This window comes from Pseudophryne corroboree, chromosome 1 (assembly GCF_028390025.1).
Source record: "Pseudophryne corroboree isolate aPseCor3 chromosome 1, aPseCor3.hap2, whole genome shotgun sequence".
Lineage (NCBI taxonomy): Eukaryota > Metazoa > Chordata > Amphibia > Anura > Myobatrachidae > Pseudophryne > Pseudophryne corroboree.
The window spans coordinates 385107527-385134309 of record NC_086444.1 but is presented as its reverse complement, the minus strand read 5'-3'; the positions used below and the strand labels follow the sequence as shown (position 1 = coordinate 385134309).

The following is a 26783-nucleotide window of genomic DNA, read 5'->3' as shown; positions in this document are numbered from 1 at the left end:
TAAATATACATGTAAATGTGCAGAAACAAAGTTAAGGTTTTGGAGTCACCTAGTCAAAGTTCTGACTTGAAACCAATAGAGATGCTGTGGTAGAACCTTAAACACGCAGAAGACTCTCCAATGTGGCTGAATTAAAGCAATCTGCAAAATTCCTTCACAGCAATGTGGAAGACTGATCTCCAGTTATCAGAAGTGTTTGGTTGCTTTTGTTGCTGCTAAAGGTGGCACAACCAGTTACTGTATTAAGACGAGGAGGCAATTCATTTTTTCACATGCATGATATACTGCAAGTGTTGGATAACGTTTTTATGTTTTTCATTTACTGCGGTAAATTAAATGCTAACTTAAAAACTCTAGTTTGTTTTGCGTCTTATTCAATTCAAGATCTGAAACATTTAAGTGTGACATATGCAAAAATATAAATCATTAAGGGGCAAAATCTGTATCAAGCCACTGTAAGCTTGGTGCAGCTGGGGCCTCTTTTTCCTCTTCTCCCACCTTCCCACCCTCCTTTTTATTTGCTGGCGTGTGTTAGTTACTTTGCTGTGTGGGGGTAGAAAAATGGCTGTTTTCCCATTATAGTGGGGTTTTTTTTTAATGGTTTTGGGAGTACTCTCCTCATAAAGTGTTTTTTTTCCAGTGGGGATTGAGGACACCATCCTGCCAAGTTATTCCACCATGTAAAGCTGGAAGGAAAGTTGTGCCCGCGCATGTTTGTGTGTTTTGGTTACATTCTTTCATACTCCTCCATAGTTCTTAAATTTGTCAATAATAAACTGACCTTTTTCAATGCCATCCCTGTTGTCTGTCATCATTATATTATATTATGGTTGACAGGATGGGACAGCTAGAGTGATCAGATGCTTGGGCGTTTCATACGGGATGCAGTTAGCTTCCCGACGGAAGGGATCCCGGCAATCGAAATACCGACACCGGGATACCGAAGGACGCTGCAAGCCCGGCGTCTAAATACTGATGCCAATCGAGATACCGGCGTCACAATACCGACAGTTGGAATCCCAAAGGTCCATCCAGCGAGACACACTGGCGTCCTGCCGTAGGTTGGGGGTGGGGCATGGGGTCGATTAGGTTTAGGCAGGAGAAGTGGAGTTAGGGTCAGAGTGCAGGTCGGGGAAGGTTAGAGTTAGGGCCGGGGAGGGAGGGTTAGGTTTAGGCACATAGAAGGGGAGGTTAGGGTTAGGCAACAAGCCGGGAAGGTTAGGTTTAGGCAGCGGGGAAGGAAGGAATAGGGTTAGGCACCACCGGGGAGGTTTAGGGTTAGGGGGCAGAGGAGGGTAAGGGTACTTTAGAGGAGGCTTTCGGGATTCTGATGGACAGGATGCCATTGTCACAACCTGGCTGACACAGCATGTAAGGACTTACTGCAAGAATTTAAATATATTGTGCACTGAGTTCTCACTCACTGACATGTTGTCAGTCAATCTTGACAGAAGGAAGCCAATGAGATTATTTGTGGAGCTTTCATCCGGCCCACGCTTTAAAATGCAGAAATCCATTATTTCTGTGACTGTGAGTTGTATAAAAATGTTGGGGTAGCCAGAGAATTACATCATATATCACTAGACCAAATAAAGCAATTATGACTAGGTAGCAGAGCAGTACATCATACCTCCCAACATGACCCCCTCCAGGAGGGACAGAATGCTCTGCTCCTGGACTTCCCTCTTAATTTATGATTGACGTCACCTGTGCTGAAACACCGTTCTTATCCATTAGCCTGTTCAGCACAGGTGCTGGCAATCATACATTAAGAGGGAAGTCCAGGAGCAGAGCATTGTGTCCCTCCTGGAGAGGGTCATGTTGGGAGGTATGGTACATTGTTGCTGTTAGTTGTTTTACATGATAATATAATAATAGATAATAGTTTGAGCACAAATCGAAAATGCAATCATGCGTTTCAGGTGGGTTAAACACAGTTATCATAAATGCTACATGTTTAAATGACTTACAACATGCAGATAATTTTAATATGCATATCTGATAGAAAACATGCCCTTCTGACTGTTGTGGGACTACAATTCCCAGCATGCCTGTGTGCTAGAAAAACACAAATAAGCAAATCATGGTCATACCTAAAGTCTTTGCTACATCCAGATCTTGTTGCATATATCCTGTACTTTTCTCTGTGTTCCCAAGAGACCAATAAGCACTGCTCAGGGCAGAAAACACAGAGCCCCTCAGTTTTAGACTGCAAGTCCCAATTTTCAGTGCAGCTTCTAACACAACCACAGAGGCACCATGATGTCCTGATGTCAGAAGTTCTTGACCGATCACTGACACCACCACAAAGGGGCTTTTGTCCAGTTTCATCTTCTGAAGTTGCTGATAAGTAGGTTCCAGAGATTCTAATAAAGGAAAAGCAGCCAAGTAAAACATAATGCTATACAAAAACACATTTAAATAAAATAAAAAAGCTAGGACAGACATTCAGATTACAACAGGTGATGTAATAGATATATCCTAGCTAGGAGTTAGCATTTTCTGAAGTATGAGAATATATTACTTGGAATACAATAAATGGAAAACAAAATAAAAATAATTTTCCACCAACACAACTGAAAAAATAAATAAATAAAATAGGTTTAAGTAATATAACTGTTCATACACAGTGAGTATTGTTGTTTTTGTTATTATTATTATTATTATTAGTTATTTATATAGCACACGCATATTCCGCAGCGCTTTACAGAGTATACAGAGTATTAGCAATCTGTATTGATTAGTCAACCATCAGATATGTGGCAGGCGCCAATGTGTGCTATTAGCCAATCATATACCTGTATTATGACAGTCTGACCATATATATTTTATTTGAACAAAGCCTGTATGATTAGCATATACACTGCAATGTTGGCATGTCAGGCCAAATCAGCTATGTTGGCCAACATCATCATCAGTGTGTGTATGATTATTTATTATTTATTAACAGTATCTTATATAGCGCAGCAAATTCTGCCGCGCTTTACAATGATCAGCTATACATTACAGATATCCAGGCTCCATATTGTTATATAAGGATCAGTGGGAGACTTTATATTGGGGGTAATTCTGAGTTGATCACAGCAGCAAATTTGTTAGCAGTTGGGCAAAACCATGTGCACTGCAGGTAGGGCAGATATAACATGTGCAGAGAGAGTTAGATTTGGGTGGGTTATATTGTTTCTGTGCAGGGTAAATACTGGCTGCTTTATTTTTACACTACAATCTAGATTTCAGTCTGAACACACCCCACCCAAATCTACCTCTCTCTGCACATGTTATATCTGCCTCCCCTGCAGTACACATGGTTTTGCCCAACTGCTAACAAATTTGCTGCTGTGATCAACTCAGAATTAGGCCCACTGTACTAAATGGACCTGCTTGTTCATGTGTAGGTGTGCAGGGCCACCCACAGTGGCACATGGGGGATACATCTCTGGGGGCCATCAGGTCAGAGGGGGCCTGCTCAGCCCAAAAGATACCTTTTTCCTTCCTGATGGTATCTACATAAAGCACTGCCCCTGCAGCCCATACGGCACTGAGGCCACATCCAGCATGCTCACATTACATAGTTGCAAAGAGAGGAAGTAGCTCCATGGTAACGGGATTGGTGGTTGCTACATGTAAGAGCCATGGCATGGGATGGTAATAGTGATTGGACATTGTCAGTGTCTGTGATAAGGAAATAATTACTTTGGTATTAGACCATGTAATGTGAGGTGTGAGTACCCATGACCACCCTGGGCCACACAACCAGAACATACATCCATTAGGCTGATCAGGCTGCAGCCTAGGGTGCCGGACCTTTAGAGGCGCCAATGGCACCTCTGACGCACATACACTACTGAGGTACAAGGAAGAACGCATCCATCAGCTTCAGAGGTGAATTGGTAATCAGTTAATCAGTGACAGTGGCCAGCATCATTAGCCTGTATTTGCAACTTTCCTCAGGCATCAGCACTTGATACAGTTTTTCCAGGCATATGAGCATCTCTATGCACCCTTCCTGTACTCAGCTTCATTAGAACACCACTTTCTCGCCTCTCAAGGGTACGCAAGTATCAGTGCAATGACTGCAAATTCTCACAGTGTTAAAAGACAAAATGAGGATAATTTGTAAAGTGGAAAACCATCCTATTTTATGGGTTGCATTTCAATAAGCTGTTATGACTGGCACAGATGGTAAAAAGCTCCTTTGCTCCTTGAAAATAAAACCACTGATTTTAAAGTCTGTCCATAAAGACCCTTAACAAGCCTTGGTTTGGAGGATGTAATGGCTTGATGACAAATCCTACAGTCAGCACTGTCATTAATTAATCTTCTCTACCTGCACACAAGCTAGAGTTTCCATTAAACAATGACTTGCTAGAGGTCTCCACGGACTGCAACAAGTATCAACAAAATAACTAAATTATGTGACAATAAAAGTAAATTTTTCCACAATGAGGATGACTGCAATGGACGCAGGTTGCAGTTCTAGAAACACAGCTTATTTTACAGGTTGTATTAAATTCCAGAACTTAAACACATTATTTGTACTGTATGGTAATAGGAGCAACAAATAACTTACAGTAAAATAGTTAAAGGAAAACTAACCTAAAAAAGTATCTGTTAAAGAAACAGACCTACTTTAGGATACATTCTTTTTTTTTTTTTTTTTTCAATCCCCTATACCTGTAGAACGGTGGATAATCTTCTGACATTTAATTCATTTTGCACAGAAGTTACTTCTTTGCAATCGAAGCCTCAAAGTGCAGAGCTGCACAATGCGGTCACTCAATCAGATTGACCTCCTGCACCTAATTGTCTACCATAAGGAGTTTTTAAAGTCTATATTACAAAAGTCACCAGATAGAAAACTACGACCTGACGTCGCAAATCACCTTAGATGTTATAATATAAACCTTTCTGGAATAAATATCTACAATATGGAACAATGGAACAAATACGCAATTTGTGTGATATTCAGGGTGAAAAAAAGGTTGAATAGCAGGAACAGAATTCCAGTAAGAATATTGTTATTTACCTTGTTGAAAAGTCATTCTAAAATGGTATAGTAGAAACAGTCCTTTACTTACTGGGCCTGATTCAGAGGTGGACGTTGTGGTGTCCGCGCATTTGTGTCTATGGGCGGAGATACGGGAGTGATAATATACAAATGTTAGTTTCATCGCTCCCCTGGCGCAGATGCCTGCATTTGAATGTGTAAGCACTGAGATGCCCACTTTCTGCACCCCTGCAGAAAGTGGGCATGGAGACAACGGTGTTGTCTCCATCGGATGTTGTCTCCATCGGATCATCACCTCTGTGGATGTGGCTATGCATCTGAGAACAAAGGCTGCTTGTACTAACACACCTGCAACATTCCCATCACAGGCCCATGAGACAGATTTTCCTGTGCTCACTTCAGGCCACCCACAAATCACCAGCCAGGAGAGTGTTGAAACCGCTGCTGTACCTGAGCGGAGAAACGCGTAAGAAAGGTTTATACCAACGGACTTTGCTGCCTGATAACTCCAACACTCTCCACCTTCTGGGTTACAAGTCTGCCGACAGGCCGCTGTAACCTGGGATCAAGCTTACGAGAGACCTGGCTAAGGAGGTCCGTACCCCGCTTGGAGAAGATTAATCATGGCTGTGAGTAATACAATACAGTGCGGCTGCATCTAGCGGGGGTCGTAGCATACCGCTGTGATCATCCAGCAAACAACGCTCTCCCCCTGCTACACTGTCAGTTGATACCTGAGATTACGTCCAATTGGATATACAAAAGTACTCTGCATAAAAATAATACACTTACATGCCATCTGATTTTAAACGGAGACAAAGGCCAATATTTACTAAGAATTCGAGTTTGTCCGATTTGTGTTTTTTTTTTTCCAAGTCCCAATCCGGGAATTCACTAAGCACCAATCTCGGCAGTGTTTGGACTATTCGTAATGGTTTGATTTGCAAAGTTCCGAAATACGAATGAATAGACCATCGGTCAAACACGGCTGTTATTTCATACAATACGGGCATTCACTATTCATTCGTATTTGGGTGTTAGTTTCTGAGTGCTCAAGTGCGGGTCTGTTTTTTTTCGAATCGTTAAAAAAAGCAGCAAAAAAATAGACCTGCTTTTTCCAGTCGAGTTTGGATAACCATGCACGGATCAGTGAGATCTGTGCATGGTTATCTATGGGAAAGGGTCTGTTTAGTGTAAAAACTGGAAAAAAAATTGCGTGGGGTCCCCCCTCCTAAGCATAACCAGCCTCGGGCTCTTTGAGCCGGTCCTGGTTGACCAAATATGGGGGGAAAAATGACAGGTGTTCCCCCATATTTCATCAACAAGCATGCGCAGAAGCTTTAGCAGGCGTAGATGTGCCGCACTACCTCCCGTCCCTCTGTACTCACAGGGCACGAGACCACCACTCTCCCTATGTCTTGGGACCAGGCTGCAGCATCTCACTGCAGCGCAGGCTCAGTGTCTGCCTGTGCTGCATGTAGGAAAGTAGAGGATGGAACCGGGGAGAGTAGTGTGGCAGGTGCCTGCCTCAGCCCACCCACCACACTGAACAACTGTTGCAGAATTGTCAGGCTGCAGATGCCCGCTTTAAAACATAAGATAGTGGTGCGTCTGGTCTGGCTGATCATAGCTCCATTCAGCTTCTCCCTGGCCGACTCTGTCTCCTGCAGCCACTTTCAAAAGGAACCTGCCACCATGGAGGAACCGCCCCCAGCCACAGCCATCCAACTAAAGGTAAAGACACAGCTCTGCCCTCCTCACAGTTCTCTCCCCTCACTCAGACCCCCCCCCCCCACAGCCCTACCCTCATCATACAACCCCACCACTCAGATCCCCAGACACAGCTCCCCCCTCCTCACACAGACACCCCCCTCACACCTTTCCCCCATCCCACAGCTCTGCATCTTCCCACTCAGATCCCCCCAACACACCTCTCCTTCTTACACTGCTCTCCCCCTCAGTTAGATCTCCCCCTCATAGAGCTCTCCCCTCCTCACACAGACCCCCCTCCACACAAACTGCTCTGCCTCGCCCTTGCACTCAGATCCCCTTAAACAGATCTCCTTCCCTCACGTAACTCATCGCTAAATATATTTACATGTTTTACACACATGGATGGGATGGTAATGCTATCCCGGTGGACGGGATGCCGACTGTCAGTATACCGACAGCGGCATCCTGGCCGCCAGAGCACCGGCAGCGGGGCGAGCATAAAGAGTCCCCTTGCGGGCTCGCAACGCTGCGGGCACGGTGGTTCGCTGGGCTCACCACAGGTTTTATTCCCACTCTATTGGTGTCATGTAAACCCACGAGTGGCAATAGCCTTGACGAGCGCTGTCCACATTCCCGGCAGTTGGGATTTTGGCATCGGGATCCCGACCGCCGGGATATGAACTACATGGCACATGGATATATCAGCATGCAGTATGTTCCCCTGCACATACAGTAGTGGCGCGTGTCAGTTGCTGAGGGGGTCAAATTAATAGTATTATTTTTTTTGGGGGGGGGGGGGGGGGGTTGGCCATGCCGCCGCCGCCGCCGATTTAGAACTGCTTCTAAAATTTACCGGGCTGGTTTTGTGTCCCAATCCGCCCCTGGGTACAGCTGTATAAACTGCTGGAGATTTTGTTAGTTTTAAATAGAGATGAGCGTAAAGGATAGTCAGGTGAGGCACTGCCTCACCTGCGATAGACTTTTTACTCCAGAATTTTGGCTATAAAAATTATTAGAATAATGCAAATAACATATTTCAAACATATTCTTTGTATTTTTCATATACTTTATACTGCCAAAGCTCTGGCACAAACGTTAGTATGACAGGAAAGGCTCTGCCTCACCTGCAGAGCCGGCCTTAGGCATAGGCAAACTAGGCAATTTGGTATGCTTAGGGGCACCATCAGCTTCTGCTGATTAAAATGATATGCGGCATGCCTATATTCTGTGTGTGACTGCGGCTGTATCTGCATACGAAATGCTACGTTGCAGTGTATTCCTGTAAATCACTGTAATGTAGCTTTTCATATGCAGATACAGACACAGCCTCACACAGAATATAGGCATGCTGCATATCATTTTAATCAGCAGAAGCTGCTTGTGCATGCTAGCCACATAGTAATGCAAATATTATGATGCATTTTCATAAACAAAAGGCGACCAACGTTAGCAGAGCTGCCAGCTGACTCTTGCCAGGCATCTCCTGCAGAACTAGCGGTGGTGCTAGGGGGCACCAGCCAAAATCTTGCCTAGGGCATCATATTGGTTAGGGCCAGCTCTGCTCACCTGCCTCATCCCACCGCATGTCACTGGTATATACAGCTATAAAATCACATAAACATACATAACCAGAAATATTGTAGCAATGCCGGAGAATTGCAGTAGCTGAATCAATATTTTTCTGTGCCCTTAAGCAATGCTTGTTATACTGCCTTTGTATGAGTGTGGGGAACCAGTGACAGACTATGCTTATACTACACAATAACATATACAGACATACTGTATAATGTATAACAATAGGGAGATTTTCTAAATGATTAATCGCTAGATCAATATATAATTGAACTCCGTTTATGTCCTAATCTTCCTTTATTATTATGACCTTGAAAGCATTAAGATGCTGCTATTCTAGATTATGTTTTAGGATTTACTGTTATAATATACTTTATTAGTGATTAACAGTGTAAAGCAGGTTCTATTTTCACTTGCCTTTATTATGGGAACTGTTCATGGCAGGAAATGTCTGAGAATGAGCCCTTGAGGATTCTGCCCTATAACATTTGCCTTTACATTCCTTTCTGAGCTGTTGTATTCTCAAATGAGCCTGAGTCCATACCTTTAAATGTAGTGGTTAATAAGAAAAGAAGAAGTATAACCACATGGGGAAGATTGTTGTTTTTAATAAACTTGGCTTGTTTAGCACTATTAAATAAATAAATAAATAAATAAACACCTAAAAACACCAGTATTGGGAACTGAGGATGGCGTTACATATATCCAGAAAAAAATGTTGCAGTTTTTAGTGTCCAAGGGGGGTTATTCAAAGATGGATGCGGTCGTGCTTCTGCAGCAAAATCTGCGCCCATATACTCACATGCTGGGGGACGCCAATCACAGGGCAATGACTCCCAGCATGTGTGGCACCGCCCTACGATGCATTCGCAATTTAATAGGCTGGCCCCGAAAACGGCCATGATACGTCTGTGTTTTCTTATCACCGCCGCCGCCCCCTATGGACGCTGCCACTGAACGTGAACGCAGCGGCTGTGTCCATCTCTGAATAAGGCCCCAAATACCTTATTAGGCTACTTTTTACTTGTCCAATAAAATTGGATCCTCCTTTACTCTTGTCTCAAATTAAAAGCTATATGTATAAGGTACTAGAGAAATATGGCTGATAGTTTATACAAAAGATAAAAAAAATACAGTTTTTCAATTAACAGATTCAAAATGACTATCCAAGGGTATATAGTCACCTTGTCTCAGCTGACTATGTCGACATTCCAGATGTCAAAAGAATATCCACACTGATTATGTCAACACTGGTAAAATGCTGACGTCATTAATGTTGATACCTGACACATGTCGACATTGACAGAATGTCATAATCTTCATGAGGTTTATTTTAGAGTTAATGTTTGCATTAGGATTACCATTAGGATTAGGGTTGTCATTAGGTTTAGCTATACCATTAGGCAGTGTCGCTGAGTGCAAGAAACAGCATCGGTGCCCCCCCCCCATATACAAAACAGGGCCAATGCGCACTGTAGGGGAGTGGCTTCATGGGGAAGGGGCGTGTGGCCACAGAGCTCCCTTTTACACATTACGGCAGGCAGAGCTCCCTTTTACACAGTACTGCAGGTAGAGTCCCCTTTTACACATTAGGCAGGTAGAGTCCCCCTTTTACACAGTATGGCAGGTAGAGTCCCCCTTTTACACAGCACGACAGGTAGAGTCCCCTTTTACACAGTACGGCAGGCAGAGTCTCCCTTTTTCACACATTAGGCAGGCAGAGATCCCCTTTTTCACACATTGGGTAGGCAGAGTCCCCCTTTTTTACACATTAGGCAGGCAGAGTCCCCCTTCTTTACACGAGGCAGCAATCCCCATTTTTTTACATATTACAGCAACAGAGCCCCCTTTTTTTACACATTAGGCAGGCAGAGCCAAAGAGAGAGAGGTGTGTGTGTGTTTGTGTGTGTAATATACACCTGTGGGGGCGATCCGGCATCCAGGGCTTCCAAGCACTGACACTCCTATCCGGGAGCTGCAGGCTGCAATAGTGCTCCCTCTCCATTACAGAGGTGGCGGCGGCGGGACTCACAGACAGGGGGTGTGTGCTACCACATGGCAGCTGCGGCACCACTCCCCATCCCTTGCAGAGGCGGCGGAGTGACTCACAGACGGGATACAGGGTGTGTGTTCTACCACATGGCAGCTGCGGCACCACTCCCCGTCCCTCGCAGAGGCGGCGGCAGGAGTCACAGATGGGATACGGGGGTGTGTATGCTACCACATGGCAGCTGCAGAGGTGGTGGCGAGAGATAGGCGCCGGCGGCAGGCGGAACTTACACTAGTGCCTCACTGGGTAGAACAGACGTATGAAGAAGGGGAAGGGGGGTTGTGCTGCCAGATGGTGTACCTGCAGTGCATTTGCGCTGTGAACAAGGCACCATTGGCACACACCTAGTTACGGCCCTGCCACTAGGGTTACAGTTAGGGCGAGAATGACTAGAAAAACACTATGTCAACATTCTAACAAAGTGGACATAAAATCAGTGTCACCGTGATGAATGTCAACTTCGTCAATGTTAAGATTAAGGACACGTTTAATGTCAACATTATGACCATGTTGAAATGATTTTACCTGGGGGGGGGGGGGGGCTGCAGTCCTGCAGCATATAGACAAAATCCGCCACTGAGATAGTGATCGCAAAAGGTGTACTGACCCTGAGGGTAATTCCAAGTTGATCGCAGCAGGAAATTTTTTAGCAGTTGGGCAAAACCATGTGCACTGCAGGGGAGGCAGATATAACATTTGCAGAGAAAGATAGATTTGGGTGTGGTGAGTTCAATCTGCAATCTAATTTGCAGTGTAAAAATAAAGCAGCCAGTATTTACCCTGCACAGAAACAAAATAACCCACCCAAATCTAACTCTCTCTGCAAATGTTATATCTGCCCCCCCTGCAGTGCACATGGTTTTGCCCAACTGCTAAAAAATTTCCTGCTGCGATCAACTTGGAATTACCCCCCCTGATAGAACCATATGTAGACAAATCTATCCCAGAGTTCATTGAAACCTTTACATCTGTTCCAGCATCGGGGCCAGATTAACAAAGGGGGAGATGGAGCTACAATTATAGGCCTCCACATAAACCTATTCTCATCATCAGGGCAGCGTGATAATGACCAGCCGCCTAGACAGCCACAGTTGGCCATAAATCATAAGAATTAAAATTATCTAGTTTTCTCACAAAATTATGCAATTTTTATGTATTTAGTGTAGGGGATGTACACTCCCACATGGCACTAGTTACACCCACACATCACTGGTCACAGCTCCTCCCCATATTCAGGCTCAGGCCAGTGTGGCCCTTAATCTGGCCCTGGCCAGCACGGCGCACGTGGGCTACTTCCTTCCACTGAATAGAACACTGGGGTAAATGTATGAAGCAGTGATAAGAGTGGAGAAGTGAACCAGTGGAGAAGTTGCCCATGGCAACCAATCAGCTTCTCCGTACAATTGTATAGTATGCAAATTATAAATGTTACTTCAATGCTGATTGGTTGCCATGGGCAACTTCTCCAATGGCTCACTTCTCCTCTCTTATCACTGCTTTATACATTTACCCCACTGTTACAGCCCCCGTCAGTGTTCCTTACAGTATGTGAAGTACTATATATCACTCCACTTCCAGCAGATGCTAGATGGCAATCATCTGTAATCCGATGCACACATTCTCAGGCAGACATGATAAATGGTAAATAAAAAATAGAATGAAGTGAACATGGAAACAAAATAAATAAATGAACAACACACGTCAAAGTTGATAAAGTATAAAAGTTAATGCAGGCACAAATAAGCTGTTTGCATTCTGATTCTGGTGTCATGGCAAACTGATTTCAAAGATTTATGAGAAACAAAAGCATTTAGGTCTGAACATTGAAATCCATTAAATGTCCAAAAAATTAAACACTTAAGAAGAGGAGTCTAGTTATTTTAAATGGCATATCTAAAATGTACTGTATTACGTCTCTCCTTACAATACTGTATATGTTATATGCCTATGGAGAGAATTTCTAAGATTGTGCTAGAAAGGGTACAGATGACATTTCTGAGTATATTTACAAAGGAGGTGGGAGCAACAGTCATCCGTTATCAACAGCTGGATCCTACATCTTGCAGCTGTCTCAGTCTTATGGCACAAAGGCCCTCATTCCGAGTTGTTCGCTCGCTAGCTGCTCTTAGCAGCATTGCACACGCTAAGCCGCCACCTACTGGGAGTGTATTTTAGCATAGCAGAATTGCGAACGAAAGATTTGCAGAATTGCGAATAGAAATTTCTTAGCAGTTTCTGAGTAGCTCAAGACTTACTCTGCCACTGCGATCAGTTCAGTCAGTTTCGTTCCTGGTTTGACGTCACAAACACACCCAGCGTTCGCCCAGACACTCCCCCGTTTCTTCAGACACTCCCGCGTTTTTCCCAGAAACGGCTGCGTTTTTTCGCACACGCCCAGAAAACGGCAAGTTTCCGCCCAGAAACACCCACTTCCTGTCAATCACACTCCGATCACCAGAACGAAGAGATTTCTTAGTTAAGCCGTGAGTAAAATACCAAACTTTTTAGCAAATTTACTTGGCGCAGGCGCACTGCGAACATTGCGCATGCGCAGTTTGCGACTAATCGCACCGATGCGAAGAAAAATAACGAGCGAACAACTCGGAATGAGGGCCAATATGAGGATGGATGGATGTGGACACATCTGTATACAGTCGCCTCAGTGCAAGAGATGGGTTAATAACATCTAAGGTGTAAGACTCGTAGAGAACCCTGACAGGGAAAAAAGGTTATGGTTCAAAGTGTTCTTAAACCAGAAGGTAGTCGCAGCTTTCTGTCACATGCTTGTAAGCTAATTGTTAGAGAATGAAGATTTAATTCTACTGGAGGAATTGTTTATTCTTAGGAAGATAAATCACTGCGTAGTCACCCGGCACAGTGTGCATACAGAATTGCCATTTCCTAGCTCAGACACAGTAAGAGATGCAGTGTCATAAATACAACTTGCAGAAGGTTTCAGTAAGATATACTGACGGCAGGGATACCGGCCGTCAGTATACCGACAATAGCATCCTGGCTGCCAGTATGCCGGCAGCATGGCAAGCGCAAAGAGCCCCTTGCGGGCAACCTGCGCTCACCACACCGCAGGCTCAGTGGCTCACTGCTCTCACCACAGGGTCTATTCCCACCATATCCACAGGGTCTATTCCCACTATATGGGTGTTGTGGACCCCCACGAGTGGGAATAGCCCGTTAGCTGGGATTGCGGCTGGCAGCATTGTGAGGACCGCCAGGATCCCGACTACCAGCAACCTAACTGCATCCCTTGCAGACAGCTATTCCGATCTTATTTAATATCATGGCCCAATGGCTTATTTGCTTTAGGGGTTGGAGGCCTCTCAACCGTATTTATTTTAATTCAGTTCAGCCATTTTATTTTTATTTCAGTTTTTTTCTAAAAATAAATGTATCAAACAGTACAATAGTTGTGAAAACAAAGTAAATAAATCTTCCTCGTCTATAACAGTGCAGTTGGCTTGCCTCCTGCTTGTCCATGTACCTTCCTCTCTGATCTTACCCTACTTCTGATCCTTGCTTTCTGCTCTGCTTCTCCTGCTCCTCTACCCCCTTTATTCACCTGTTTCTTCCTTTACCCTCTGCTTCTCCCCCTCCTCCACCCTTCAGCAAATATGGTGCCTGCTCCCAAGTATGTAGCTATCCCATCATACAGGACACAGAGGAGATTGCCTCCCACAGCAATGATTTGCAGATCCAACCTAGCAGACCAGTGTGGGGTATTAATGTAATGTGTGGTTGTATTAATGTAATGCTGTCCTGGGTTTTTATAGCAACTGCAATAAATAGTGGAAAACTGCTCTAATCAAGCTGGTAACAATCCCCAGGTGCTGCGGGAGGGGGTTACTCTAGACAAGAAATACAAAAGGGATTTTTCCCACGCACTCTGCTGACTGTTAGTAAGAAGAACTATATACTTGAAGTGGCCTGGAGGCTTATCATATCTTTTGCAAAACATATGTAACGAAGAGCTCTAAATTTCCTATTATTACATAGTATATAGTTCTTCTTACTAACAGTCAGCAGAGTGCGTGGGAAAAATCCCTTTTGTATTTTTATAGCAACTGCCTGGACCTCACCATTTTGCCTGCTAGTCATTGCGGGGGTTAAATGCACCTCCTATCGCTGACCATTGCAGTTGTCAATTTATAACTGAGATAACTATGATTCACAATAATATCATTAATATTATTATTATTATTATTATTAATATTATCCTTTATATGACCACAAGGGTTCCGCAGGCCCTTACAAAATAAATAAACAAAACTAGTTACCAGCACGTCACAATGACAGACCAACATAATAGTAATGTCAACACTGGCGGCTGTGCATGCCCGAACGGAGCAACAATTGAATTGATCCATCGGTCACCATCTAGTGGCTGCAGACGTGCAAAACATTTGAATTCCTCCCATAGAGGTGAGGACCAGCGTTAGCCTTTTATTACAAAGGAAGAGCAAAAGAAGAAAACAGCAACTTACAGTACAAGATAATGTAGGCCAAGTACATGGTATATAAACATTAATGCATCAGCGGACATGAAACTAAAATAAGCATCAAGGTGGCAGAAACCAAGGGTTAGGTGCCATCATAGGGAGTAAGGAGTAGAAGATATTCTAAGTAAGAGAAGGAAAAGCACATGAGGGGAGAGGGCCCTGCTCGCGAGAGGTTATATTCTAAAGCTGAGGGGCAGACAGACAAGGGAGACACAGATGGGGTAGACACTGAGTGTGGAACAGAGATATAGAATTAGAGATGGCTGGGTTTGATGAAGAAGTGTGTCTTGAGAGCCGTTTGAAATTTAATAGAGAGGTGGAGAGTCTGGTGGGGAGAAATAGAGAATTCAGAGTTAGGGAGCAGCATATGTAAAATCTTGGAGGTAGGGGTTGAAGGCAGTAATCAGTAGGCAGGAGAAGAAACATGCTTGAATTGGATACTGAAGGGGAAGGGAAATCACTGTAGGGAAGGCACACGTGGGTGCTAGAGGAGATGCGGAAATAGTGGGAGGTGAGGTTATGCAGCAGGGTGGGAGTCTTAGACATGTTAAGTTTAAGAAAGCCCTGGCACATCCAAGAAGAGATAGCAGACAGACAGTTGGAGATACATGTGACGAGAGAGGGGGAGAGATCGGCGGGGGGAGGTAGATTTGAGTATCATCAGCATAGAGACGATATTGGAAGTCAAAAAAAGCTAATGAGCACTCCTTAAGATGATGTATAGAGAAATGCGGAGGTCCAAAATCAGAACCTTGGGGAACACCTACTGTTAGTGGAAGTGGGGGTGAGGTGGAGTCATGAGAGAAAACAGAGATGAAACTGTCACATAGGTAGGAGGAAAGCTAGTAGAGGGCAGTATCACACAGACCAAGTGAAGGATCTGCAGGAGGAGAGGGTGTTGCACAGTGTCAAAAGCAGCAGAGAGATCAAGGATAAGTAACAGAGAGTAGTGGCCCTTGGATTTGGCGGCACGGAGGTCTTTGCAGAAACTTGTGAGGACAGTTTCAGTGGAGTAGAGATGACGGAAGCCAGACTGAAATGGGTCAAGCAGGGAGTGGGAGAAAAGAAAGGTAGAAAGATGGTTGTAGACAATAAGCTCAAGGAGTTTGGAGGAAAAAGGGAGGAGAGAGAGTGGTCGGTAGTTAGAGAGAGTGTTATATGAAGAGTAGATTTTTATCAAGAACCGGGGAGACATGGTAGTGTGAGGACGTCACATGGGAGGGTAAGAAGTTCTACTGGGAGAGAACATGCGATGATGTGAGGTTAAGGAGTTTAGAGACAGAGGATTTTGTAGGAATACATGGATGCTGAAATTACATAAGATAAAGGGGAGTATCCAATTAGCCCTGTTGAATTTTCAGCCAATAAAAAAAAGCCGGATATCACAAGATATGACCAATGGTCATTATCGCGGTATCCAATTAGAGGACATTTTTAATGGAAATGGACCCGCGATCACATGTAAACACACGAGAATTGGGATAAATTCCCAATCCCATGTGTTATCGCAGCTCTGCCGATGCTTATAGGGGATTATGCGTTGCGTGCCTGAGACACGCGAAGCATAATACCCGATAAGTGTCGGATCGGGGGATAAGGACATTGGCATCAGGGCTAATAGAATAGCCCCAGCAAACCTGTTAGCAGCGGTAAAGTATCACTGCTAATAGGATATCCACCAATGAAGGGAAGTCTGAAAAGAGGAAATGAGGAAGCCAGGAAGCATAGATGTCAAGGAATTTGTAGGGAATGCCAGTAGGGCAGTAAATGACATAATACATTTACTGCAAGGTTATGCATAATACATGATATAATACATTTAATGCAAGGTTATGCATTTTGGGACTAAACACAAACTTGCATCCTACATATTAAATGGGGAACGCCTAGGGGAAACAGAGTTGGAAAAAGATTTGGGGGTATTCATTGATAATAGGCTTAATAACCGTACGCAATGTCAAAACGCAGTAAAGAAGGCAAGTAAGGTGCTAGCGTGCATAAAAAGGGGAATTGAGACAAGGGACTCGGATGTAATCATGCCGCTGTATAAGGCATTGGTACGTCCGCGCCTCTAATATTGTGTTCAGTTTTGGGCACCATTGTATAAAAAAGACATCAGTGAACTCGAAAGTGTTCAAAGGCGAGCTACTAAATTGATTAAAGGCCTAGAAGGACTGGATTATAAGGAAAGACTTACTAGGCTGAATATGTATACACTAGAAAAGAGGTGCGTAAGAGGAGATATTATTAATATCTTCAAATATGTAAAGGGACATCACAAAGAGCTATCAGAGGAATTATTTATTAAAAGAACACAGTTTAGGACATGTGGGCACTCGCTGCGACTGGAGGAGAGAAAGTTCCGAACGCAACGGAGGAAAGGGTTCTTCACTGTTAGGGCAATCAGGATGTGGAATTCCCTGCCAGGGAAGGTGGTAATGGCGGACTGTAATTGGATTTAAAAAAGGAATGGATACATTTCTGAATGAAAAAGCTATCCAAGGTTATAATACTTAAAATATCAACGTGGTTAATCCGGGAGTAACATGAGTTATAGTAGCTAACTAGTCATAAAACATTATTTAGCAAGTATGTAGAATCATCACAACTTAATACAGGTTGAACACGATGGGCAATTTGCCTCTATTCAACCTCAAATACTATGTTACATAAAAGTGGTTTATTAGTAAGTGAATACATACAGTAAGATGGAAATGTAAATAAATGACTTCTATGTCTATTTTCCATCACAACATAAAGACAGCTGGTGTTAATAACAGCTACTAATGCAATCATTCCCAGCCATGTTCGGGAGTCATAATAACAGGCAGGGTGTTTTATAAGAATTTAGGTGCTAGATAAGAAATACTGTATATTAGATGAGGAATAATAGCAAATGAAAAATAGAAATTTAAGACAAGTAAATTATGCCATGGAGATGATATCTGAAAGTATATTTTTGTTGGAAATGAAAAGAAACTGGCAAATTGTAATGATTTTTTTTTAGTCTTTATATGGTTCCAATTTTATCTCTATGAATCTATAACAGTAATGTTTATTAGGCTTGCAGCATGCTATAAGTGAAAAAGGCTGTAAGTTCTATAAGTAGCAGTCACTAATATAGAAAATGTGCTGCAGGTAACTTACCTCTCATGGGTGATTTCATTGCCGCTTCCACCATTCCAAGCAGTAGCTGTAAACTCTTGGGGTCCTGTGCCAACCCGGACGCAAACGCAGCCAGGGCATCTGCATGGCGCCCAAGATACTGAAGGGCAACACCCTGTCTGAAGTATGCCTAGGGAGCAACAAAACATTGTAGATGTTATCAATAAAGAAGGCACAGCAAAGGTATTAATCTACATAATATACCGTATGTATAACCCATAATAAATATACGTGTTACTTTTATGATGTTGATACACTTGGTAATGCTCAGTAAACCATCTGAGGTCATCTCTTAGGATCAGTGACTTCTGATATCATCACGTCAGTGTTCATTATCATGCACTGATTTATTAATTGAAGACAAACAAAATCCGCTGTTAAATGTAATGAAAATCAGAAGCTCCCATGGAGATTCAAAGCCTGCATAAAAGCAATCATTTTGTGGCCTTGTGTATTCATATAGTCATAGAAAGTAATTACTAATAAATACAGTAGGGGTACTTAATTCCATATTATATGATAACAGTGTTTAACACATACAGTATAAGCAGAGATTGTATTGTATTATGTAGCACAGTAATATAAGACACATCTGTACAACTAAATTAATATACAGTATAAGCATACAAACTGTACATTTCATATTTATATATTATTGACTATTAATTATACAGCGTTTATATGAATGTGTGTATTTTCTGTATGCATCACAATAATAATAGTTGTTGTGTAAGTAAATATACTTTAATTATTAAAAATACACTACACCAGTGGTCCTCAAGGCACCCTAAGATTAAAGGATTTAAGGATACCACTGGTTGAGCAGCTGAAGTCAAATTGACTGGGATACTAATTAGATCATCCATGCTCAAACATGGATATCCCTAAAACCTGGACTGCTAGGGTACCTAGAGGATGTAAGTAACTTTTCATGTTTTAATTATGTAACTTTTCACCTATTGCCATGTAATATTGTAAAGCAACACTCTTTAGTTTCAAATATAAGGGGATTCTGAATCTAAACCAATTCTATAATCTGTTCATATACAGTATGTTTCATCTACCCAATGTTTGAAAATGCAATACACACAAATGAATGCAATTTAATTAAATAATATATTAGAAACAACATGTTGTAAAGTTAATGCTGTATCATTTAGAGGGTAGCACAAAACATTTTGTCCAAAACATCTCTCACGATATAAATGAATGATGTTACCCAGTAGAGCTACATATAATCTTTTGTTTTATCTACTTGAAGAACTAGATGATAGTTACATTTTTGCACTCTGACCCTGATTTTAAATTCTCTTTACAGGTCACCTAAGCATACAAAGGATTAAAGGGGCATCATAATTCAGCCCTATTACCTTCCTCCCAATTTTATACATAAAGACAGATCTTCCATTTATCAATATTAGTACAGAAATTCAGTATGATCCCAGGTTAGTTGCTATATTTTTATCTTATCCAGAACCTCACTGACACCTACACAGACCAGTCCTGCATTGTTATAATAAGAACAGCGGTGGATTCATTTGACACTATCGCCCTTTCGTGGAATTGTACTGAGTGACATCATAAAAGTCTTCCACTCCTTAATTGCTCTGTCCTTTGAGATTTATTTAATACCATCTATACTGCCGACATTAAGCCTTTGTACTCATTTTCTGCCATGTTGAAATAATATTTATTCATCTGTCTGACGTCTGTCTGTCTGTCTGCCAGCAAACACTCTCTGATCTAATATTTATTCACTGTAAAGTGCTTGATAAGAAAAAGTAGAACGCACCAATAAAATAAACCAAAAGTAAAATATTTAGAATAATGCCTTATTTATTTGTTTCATTCGTCAATTTGCAATCAATGCTAATCAAACTTTTACAGACTGGATTTAAGAAAAAAATCGAATACAAAATAATGTAAAATACTGGAGAAATAAAGACCATCAGGCAGGGTAGACATTGTTGTCTATCCCAGCCCTAGGGAGATCCTAAAGCACAAGACTGCCAATTAGTGTCACTGTGTCTTGTCCACTTATACTCCAGGTGGTAAGCTGAGACCGTCACACTCATAGCCAACGTGGTGCGAGACAATACATATTGCTTATGAGCAACAATATAAACAACCGAATGCACAGAAAACTGACCAAATACTATGCAGAAACCCTAACACATGCGTGCTTTGCAAAGCACATAGACAAAGAGAGGGCGAAGGTGGGCAACATGTAGAGGTCACACTGCCTTAGGCATTGCTAGTATATATCCCCTATTAGTAACTGCACACAATATTTATAAATGGATAAAAGTAACGGATATGGAATATGACAACTTCTGAATACGATTCCCAAAGACATACAGCTACTGTGCAGGGTTCTTCTAATCAGATCAACAGTCTAACATAACAAGACTCTACACCACCATGGCATGGACAGAGAATACCAAAGTAATCATGCATTTGAAATAGTCACATTAATATACTAAAAAAAAAAAATCCAAGAAGACATCATGATGCTACAAATGATGTTCTATGCCAGTGTACACTCTGCGGCACACTACAAGGTACATGTCAGGATAAAGCTACAATATAATGACAATCTGAGGGGTACTAGGTGTCATCCAGGTTTACTAAATGCTGCGATTAAGTTTTCTCCATCTTTATCAGCTTAGAATAAGGCACAATGGGGCAGGTGTATTAACCTGGAGAAGGCATAAGGAAGTGATAAACCAGTGATAAATGCAAGGTGATAGACGCACCATCCAATCAGCTCCAATATGTAAATTAACAGTTAGGAGCTGATTGGCTGGTGAGTGTATCACCTTGTATTCATCACTGGTTTAATCACTTCCTTATGCCTTCTCCAGGTTAATACATCTGCCCCAATGTATTCCTACTGTAATCACTGAATATACTAGAGGTCCCCAAGGTGCTTCATGAGCATATAAAGAAAGAAGGTCAATCTGTTTTATGCAGGTTACAGAAACCAAACTTTATGTCTTGAATCAGTAATAGTTTATTTCTTATATTGCTAAACTGATAATCTTTAGCCCCGTACACCCTGGGCGCCATTCCCCTAATGTGCGACTAGCGATAAGTCGTGGAACGCTATATCACTCAGCGGTATAGCGCATACACTTTGAACAGTATCACTAAACGATATTGTTCAGTGACGTCATCCCGCTTTCCCCGAATATGCAGCTGAGTTATGTAGGCAAAATACATTTTCATGTTCGATAGACAACAGATGAACGTGAACAACCAACGAGTGCGCGCATCTTTCATCGTTCAGCCATACACAGTGGACAATATGAATGATAGATCATATAAAATAGATTATCGTTCATATCGTCCAGTGTTATCGCCCAATGTGTATGGGGCATGCTGAGATGTGTAGTTCCACAGCAGCTGGAGGGTCACAGGTTGAAAACCCATGCATTACATGCATATAGCCATGGCCAAGCTGTGTTGGTTGAGGAGGAAGATTGATTTATACATCATCAAAAGGACATCCACTTGGACAGCATTATTTTCTTTTACAGAGAAGAAAGACGGTGGTGGAAATAATTATTGTTTGGCATGTTGTATGAACCAGACTATTTCATGGCGCGAAAATATGATCCTTATGATTTAGTAATGTTGCTGTGAACAATTCTTACTCATCTTTATAAACTTAATTCAAACCACATCTGATATAAGATATCACATTTATTATAATAGAAACCTTAAAGTTTTTGTAGCAGGAATGACATTCAGAAGCGCCATAACTCTGATACTGACCAAGAAGCTCTGCACAAGTGTTGTATTGATCCTTCATCTCTTTCAGCTACAGAAGGAGATTAAAGAGATCAACTTAATAATGTAAACAAGTTATCCTTTAATGATTCATGAATAACAACATCCATATACTTAAAGGGCTGCACACTGTAAATAACCATTTAAATTGCTTTTGAATGTTTAAAGCATTTAGAATAGCCCAGGCTGTGTTGCTAGATTATTAGAGGCATTTAGGTGTTTCCTAATACTTTAGGGAACTCTACTCTAATTCATGTGGTACCCGCCTTAAAGTTGGAAGTACCCATTGCCTGGTTCATTTGCATTTCGAAGGGGTGATGTCATAGCAGCCCGTTTAACCAACTGTGCTCAGCTAGCATGTTTGTACACTAACAATCTGGTATCAAGCTGTGACAAACACAGTAGCGGTATAACAGCCAAATGTTTACGGTCAAGAAAAGCAAAGTGAAATTCATCATGTTACATTTGAATGTGGTCCTAAAACTCGATCCTCAAAGCACCCTAACAGTCCAGGGAGGAGATGTATCAAACCTTGGAGAGAGACTAACAAATGGAAAAAGATTAAGGGGGACATGTACTAAGCAGTGATGAAAGTGGAGAAGTGAGCCAGAGGAGAAGTTGCCCATGGCAACCAATCAGCTGCTAAATGTTACGTCAATGCTGATTGGTTGCCATGGGCAACTTCTCCACTGGCTCACTTCTCCACTTTTATCACTGCTTAGTAGATGTCCCCCTTAAGGTGGGTACACACTATTAGATATATCTGCAGATCAATTGATCTGCAGATATATCTATGTACGGATCGGGCAGTGTGCTGTGCATACACACAGCCCGATCCGTCGGGGGACTGACGTCATGAACTGGGCGGGCGGGCGCTCGCGTCCGCCCAGTTCACCTGTCAATCACCGCCGGCCGCCGCAGCATGTGTACGGGCGGTCGGACGACCGCCCCGTACACACACAGCGACGGGCCAATATATCGTTAGATATATTGGCTGTCGGCTGTGCTGCGCGGCCGACGCGATACGTCTGTGAACGACGGAGTTCACAGACGTATCGCCCGTACACACTGGCCGACGGTCCCGCGATGTATCGGCCGTTCAAGAGAACGGCCGATACATCGACCAGTGTGTACGGGCCTTTAGTTCCAATCATTCAGCTCCTAACTGTCATTTTACAGGCTATGTTTGAAGAATTACAATTGGAGCTGATTCGCCAGTACTTTATGTCTCTTCAAGCTTTGATACATCTCCTCCCAGGTATTAAGTATATCTATGTTTGGGCAAAAGTCATACCTCCCAACTTTAAACTCTGGAGCCGAGGGACAGTTCTGCGCGGTGAAGCCACACCCACCCAGAAAGGGCGGGTGACGTCACTAACTGAGATCGTTAGCGATATCGTTCAGTGTGTATGCACTATATCGTTTGCCCGGAAGTTGAAGGAGAAAATGACGATATCGCTCATGGAGCATATCGCCTACTGTGTACCCAGCTTTAGGATGCCTTGAGGTCTGAGTTTGGAAACCACTGCTGTAAACAGCATATGCAGTGGCAAGCTAAGCTCCATTATTTAACTAGTTTGCATGTGCTAAATAGAACAGGAAAGAAATTGAGATTACTTGAACTTCAACAGATCACTGGAAAGATGGCGCTGCTGAGAACGGGTATGGGGGACTTCGCCTTCATGCAGCAAGCCATCTCCATCAAAACACCCTTGTTCACCTATAACAGTTGCCTTCCCTTAAAGCTTCTTATGCTTACCGATACTCAGATACCGATAATAGAACCTTTACTACCCAGTACTTTTATACACAATCTAGGCAAATAAAATGCTGAATATTTATAGGACAATAGATGATAAAAGGACAGCACCAAATAGGTTAGAGATATGTAACAATACTGCACCAACGTTAATATCAGGAGTGCATGTAGAAACTAATCAGACTGAATATGCATCAACTTAAAATCATATTATGAAATAATAATAAAAATGTCCTCTGGCAAGAGGTTTAATATTAATAGAGCAAATTCTGAAAGTATAGCTCATTAATTAAATTCAGCAAGTAACAATTAATCAAACTGCAGAATTCTCAAAATAATACTACCTCTCCCAATCAATTAGCAGAGTTGTGATCAAGTGACCAAATTCAGCATATTCCAACACCAATCAATCAAACCCCAATCTGAACACACACAGGGTTGCCGTCATTTTGCTGAAGCCTAGAGAATTGGGATTTGGAGAGCCGACACCAGCAAGAATTATTATTATTATTATTATCCTTTATTTATATGGCGCCACAAGGGTTCCGCAGCGCCTAATTACAGAATACATAAACAATAATCAAACAGGAAAACAGCAAGTTACAGTTGATGACAGTATAGGACAAGTACAGGGTAAATAAACATAGTTACATCAGCAGATGACACTGGAATAAGTATCAGGTGGCAGAAGACTGCTGGATGTGGTGCAGTTGAAGATTATTAAAGTAAGAAAGGATAAGCACATGAGGGAAGAGGGCCCTGCTCGTGAGAGAATGTACTGTAAATTAAAGATCCATGTGACTGTGGTGACTATGGTGCTGATTGCAGCTTTTACCTGCTTCAATAACAGTATCAGACACCAGTACCAGCAAAGGATTGCATGTTCTGTGAGCAAGCGCGCTGTTCTGCATAGCTGTGCTGCTTCATGTGCGTCATGTATGCTCCAGTGTGCACAGTGCCATTCCTATATGCCGTTTCCTGTGTGAAAGCCAGACAGGACTGCGAGGCCCTGATAAATAAGAACTTTCAGGCGCACTCAGTCGAGATCTGCATAGTGAAGTACAGCTCTTTACTGTACATCTGGCTTGTATCCACTGCCCAGTAGCTTGATGTACTTCAGGTATCCCTCACTGGTGACTCACTGAGCTATTCTGTAGCATCTCTACCTCCACATATATACCTTTACTAGCAGAAGTACCCGGCGTTGCATGGGTCTAAATTTTCCAGCTAAGTTATCAATGAGTTGGATGCAACTGTCAACATCTTAAAAATAATTAGCAACTTAGCAGCTCTTCCAACACACCCATGAGGTGGCTGCCCAGTGTCGTTTTGTTTTTTTGAGGTGTCGCCAATAGCCCTGATCCCCAGCTTTTCTCTCTGTTCAGTTTTATAATCACTTTTACATTGTGAGATGGGTTTAAAGTTTTCCTTCTGTTATCAATATTGCTTTTCCATGGCTTTTGGGTACAAAACATTTTTTGTCTTCCCAACTCCATTTCTGTCAGTTATATTAGTTAATATAATAATGGTTATTCTGGCAGTAATTACAGTTTATTAAAGTTTTCAAATCCATCCAATAGAATGCCCAGAACAGGCTCACCAGGTCAAAGTTCTGCCCAGCGTACACTAATGGGAGGTCCGACTGGGACCCCAACCCCCTAGTATGTCTTCTGGTATCCAATGCTACCACTCTGTGCAGTTTTCTTCCAAATCCATACAGTGGCAGCACCAGAACAGGCTCCCTAGGTCAAATTTCTGCCAAGCGCATTCCACCGTGAGGTCTAACCAACTCCAACCCCCTAGTATGTCTTCTGGGATCCAATTTTACTACTCTGTGAACTTGTTTTCCAACTCCATCCAGTGAAAGGCCCAGAGCAGGCTCCCTGGGTCAAGTTTTTGGCAGGCGCATTCCACTGTGAGGTCCGTCTGGGAGCCTGACCCCCCTTAAACCTGGCCAGGATCTCACTCGTGTTGGTTTCATCCCAATCAGTGCAGGATTGTCTGAATGCATAACCGGACAGACAAACAGACCAATGAATTTTATATATAAGATACAGGAAGTTATATAAATGGTTTTGGAGTGCTGTAAACAAGGAGTAATGTGTTATATACCTAGAGGTTGTTGCGAGAGTCATGTGCATGGTTATGTAAAATATTCCCTGGCCTGTGTAATGTATAAAGTGGGGAGAGTTGTATAACATTCCTCTGGGCTCTGTGATACAGCATGCATACAGGTAGCTATGTATCATATACTCACAGGCACTGTACCCCCACATTCTAGCTATGCTCCCTCCCTGACACAATTCAGTACTAGGGACTTGGCCCCATGCACTATGACACCTTCATACACTTCTTGGTTTAGGCTGAGAGGATAGTATCCAGAAGCAGGGAGGTGAAAAGAATAAGAATAAAGGAAGCAGTCATGTCAGTGCATTTGCCATTCTGCAGTGTCTCTGTATCTCAGTGTTCCTCATAATTGCAGTGTATTTGACAGCAGTCACTAGGATGCTGTCAGCAGGGCTGCCATCAGAAATGATGGGGCCCAGGACTGACAAACTTAGAAGGCCCCTCCCCTACCCATAGCTCCCCCAAAGCTTACCAGAGGGGTCCCGGGTGGCAGCAATGAGGACTGCGGGGACAGACCAGCAGCCCTGCCAGCTCCTGATTGGCTGCCGGTCCATGAGCTCCGATTGGCTCATGGCCGGCTGAATAGACAGAATACACACTGCTGCTCTGTGTGCCTCCGTGGCTGCCTGCCCTGCCGGTGCGCACTGCGCAGGCAGCTGGCCTGTCCCTGCGATCCTCATTGTGCCACCCGGGCCTCCTCTCAGCCAGGGCCCGGGAATGGAGTCCCCACTGTCCCCCCTTGATGGCGGGCCAGGCGGTCAGATTGTATACTGGTCACAAGGGTGGTCTCTGTATTGTATAGGGTGGTCTCTGTAGTGTCACTAAGATGCTCTCTATTGTATGACGGTCTCTGATACTTTTTAACACTTATTTCTGTCAGAATGCCAAAACATACACAACAAACACATATTGTTCTACAAATACCCTAAACTAATAGAAAATTGCCGTTTGGATCACTGATGTGCAACACCATATACTGTAATGACACAATTGCCGTATACAAAGTAACCCATGCTCCCAACATTGGGGGTCATTCCGAGTTGTTCGCTCGCAAGCTGCTTTTAGCAGCTTTGCACACGCTAA

At 42.8% G+C, this 26783-nt stretch overlaps 1 protein-coding gene across 4 annotated transcripts in view; it reads right to left on the bottom strand.

The window, feature by feature from the left end:
* The window catches only part of TTC28 (tetratricopeptide repeat domain 28), a 935607-nt gene that overhangs the window by 416186 nt on the left and 492638 nt on the right, over positions 1 to 26783 (bottom strand). For all 4 annotated transcript variants that reach the window (XM_063913174.1, XM_063913173.1, XM_063913175.1 and 1 more), the window contains 2 exons: positions 18005 to 18152; positions 2094 to 2366 (listed from right to left, as the gene is read on the bottom strand). In XM_063913174.1, coding sequence (XP_063769244.1) covers positions 2094 to 2366; positions 18005 to 18152 — 421 coding nt within the window. The remainder of the gene's footprint in view (positions 1 to 2093; positions 2367 to 18004; positions 18153 to 26783) is intronic.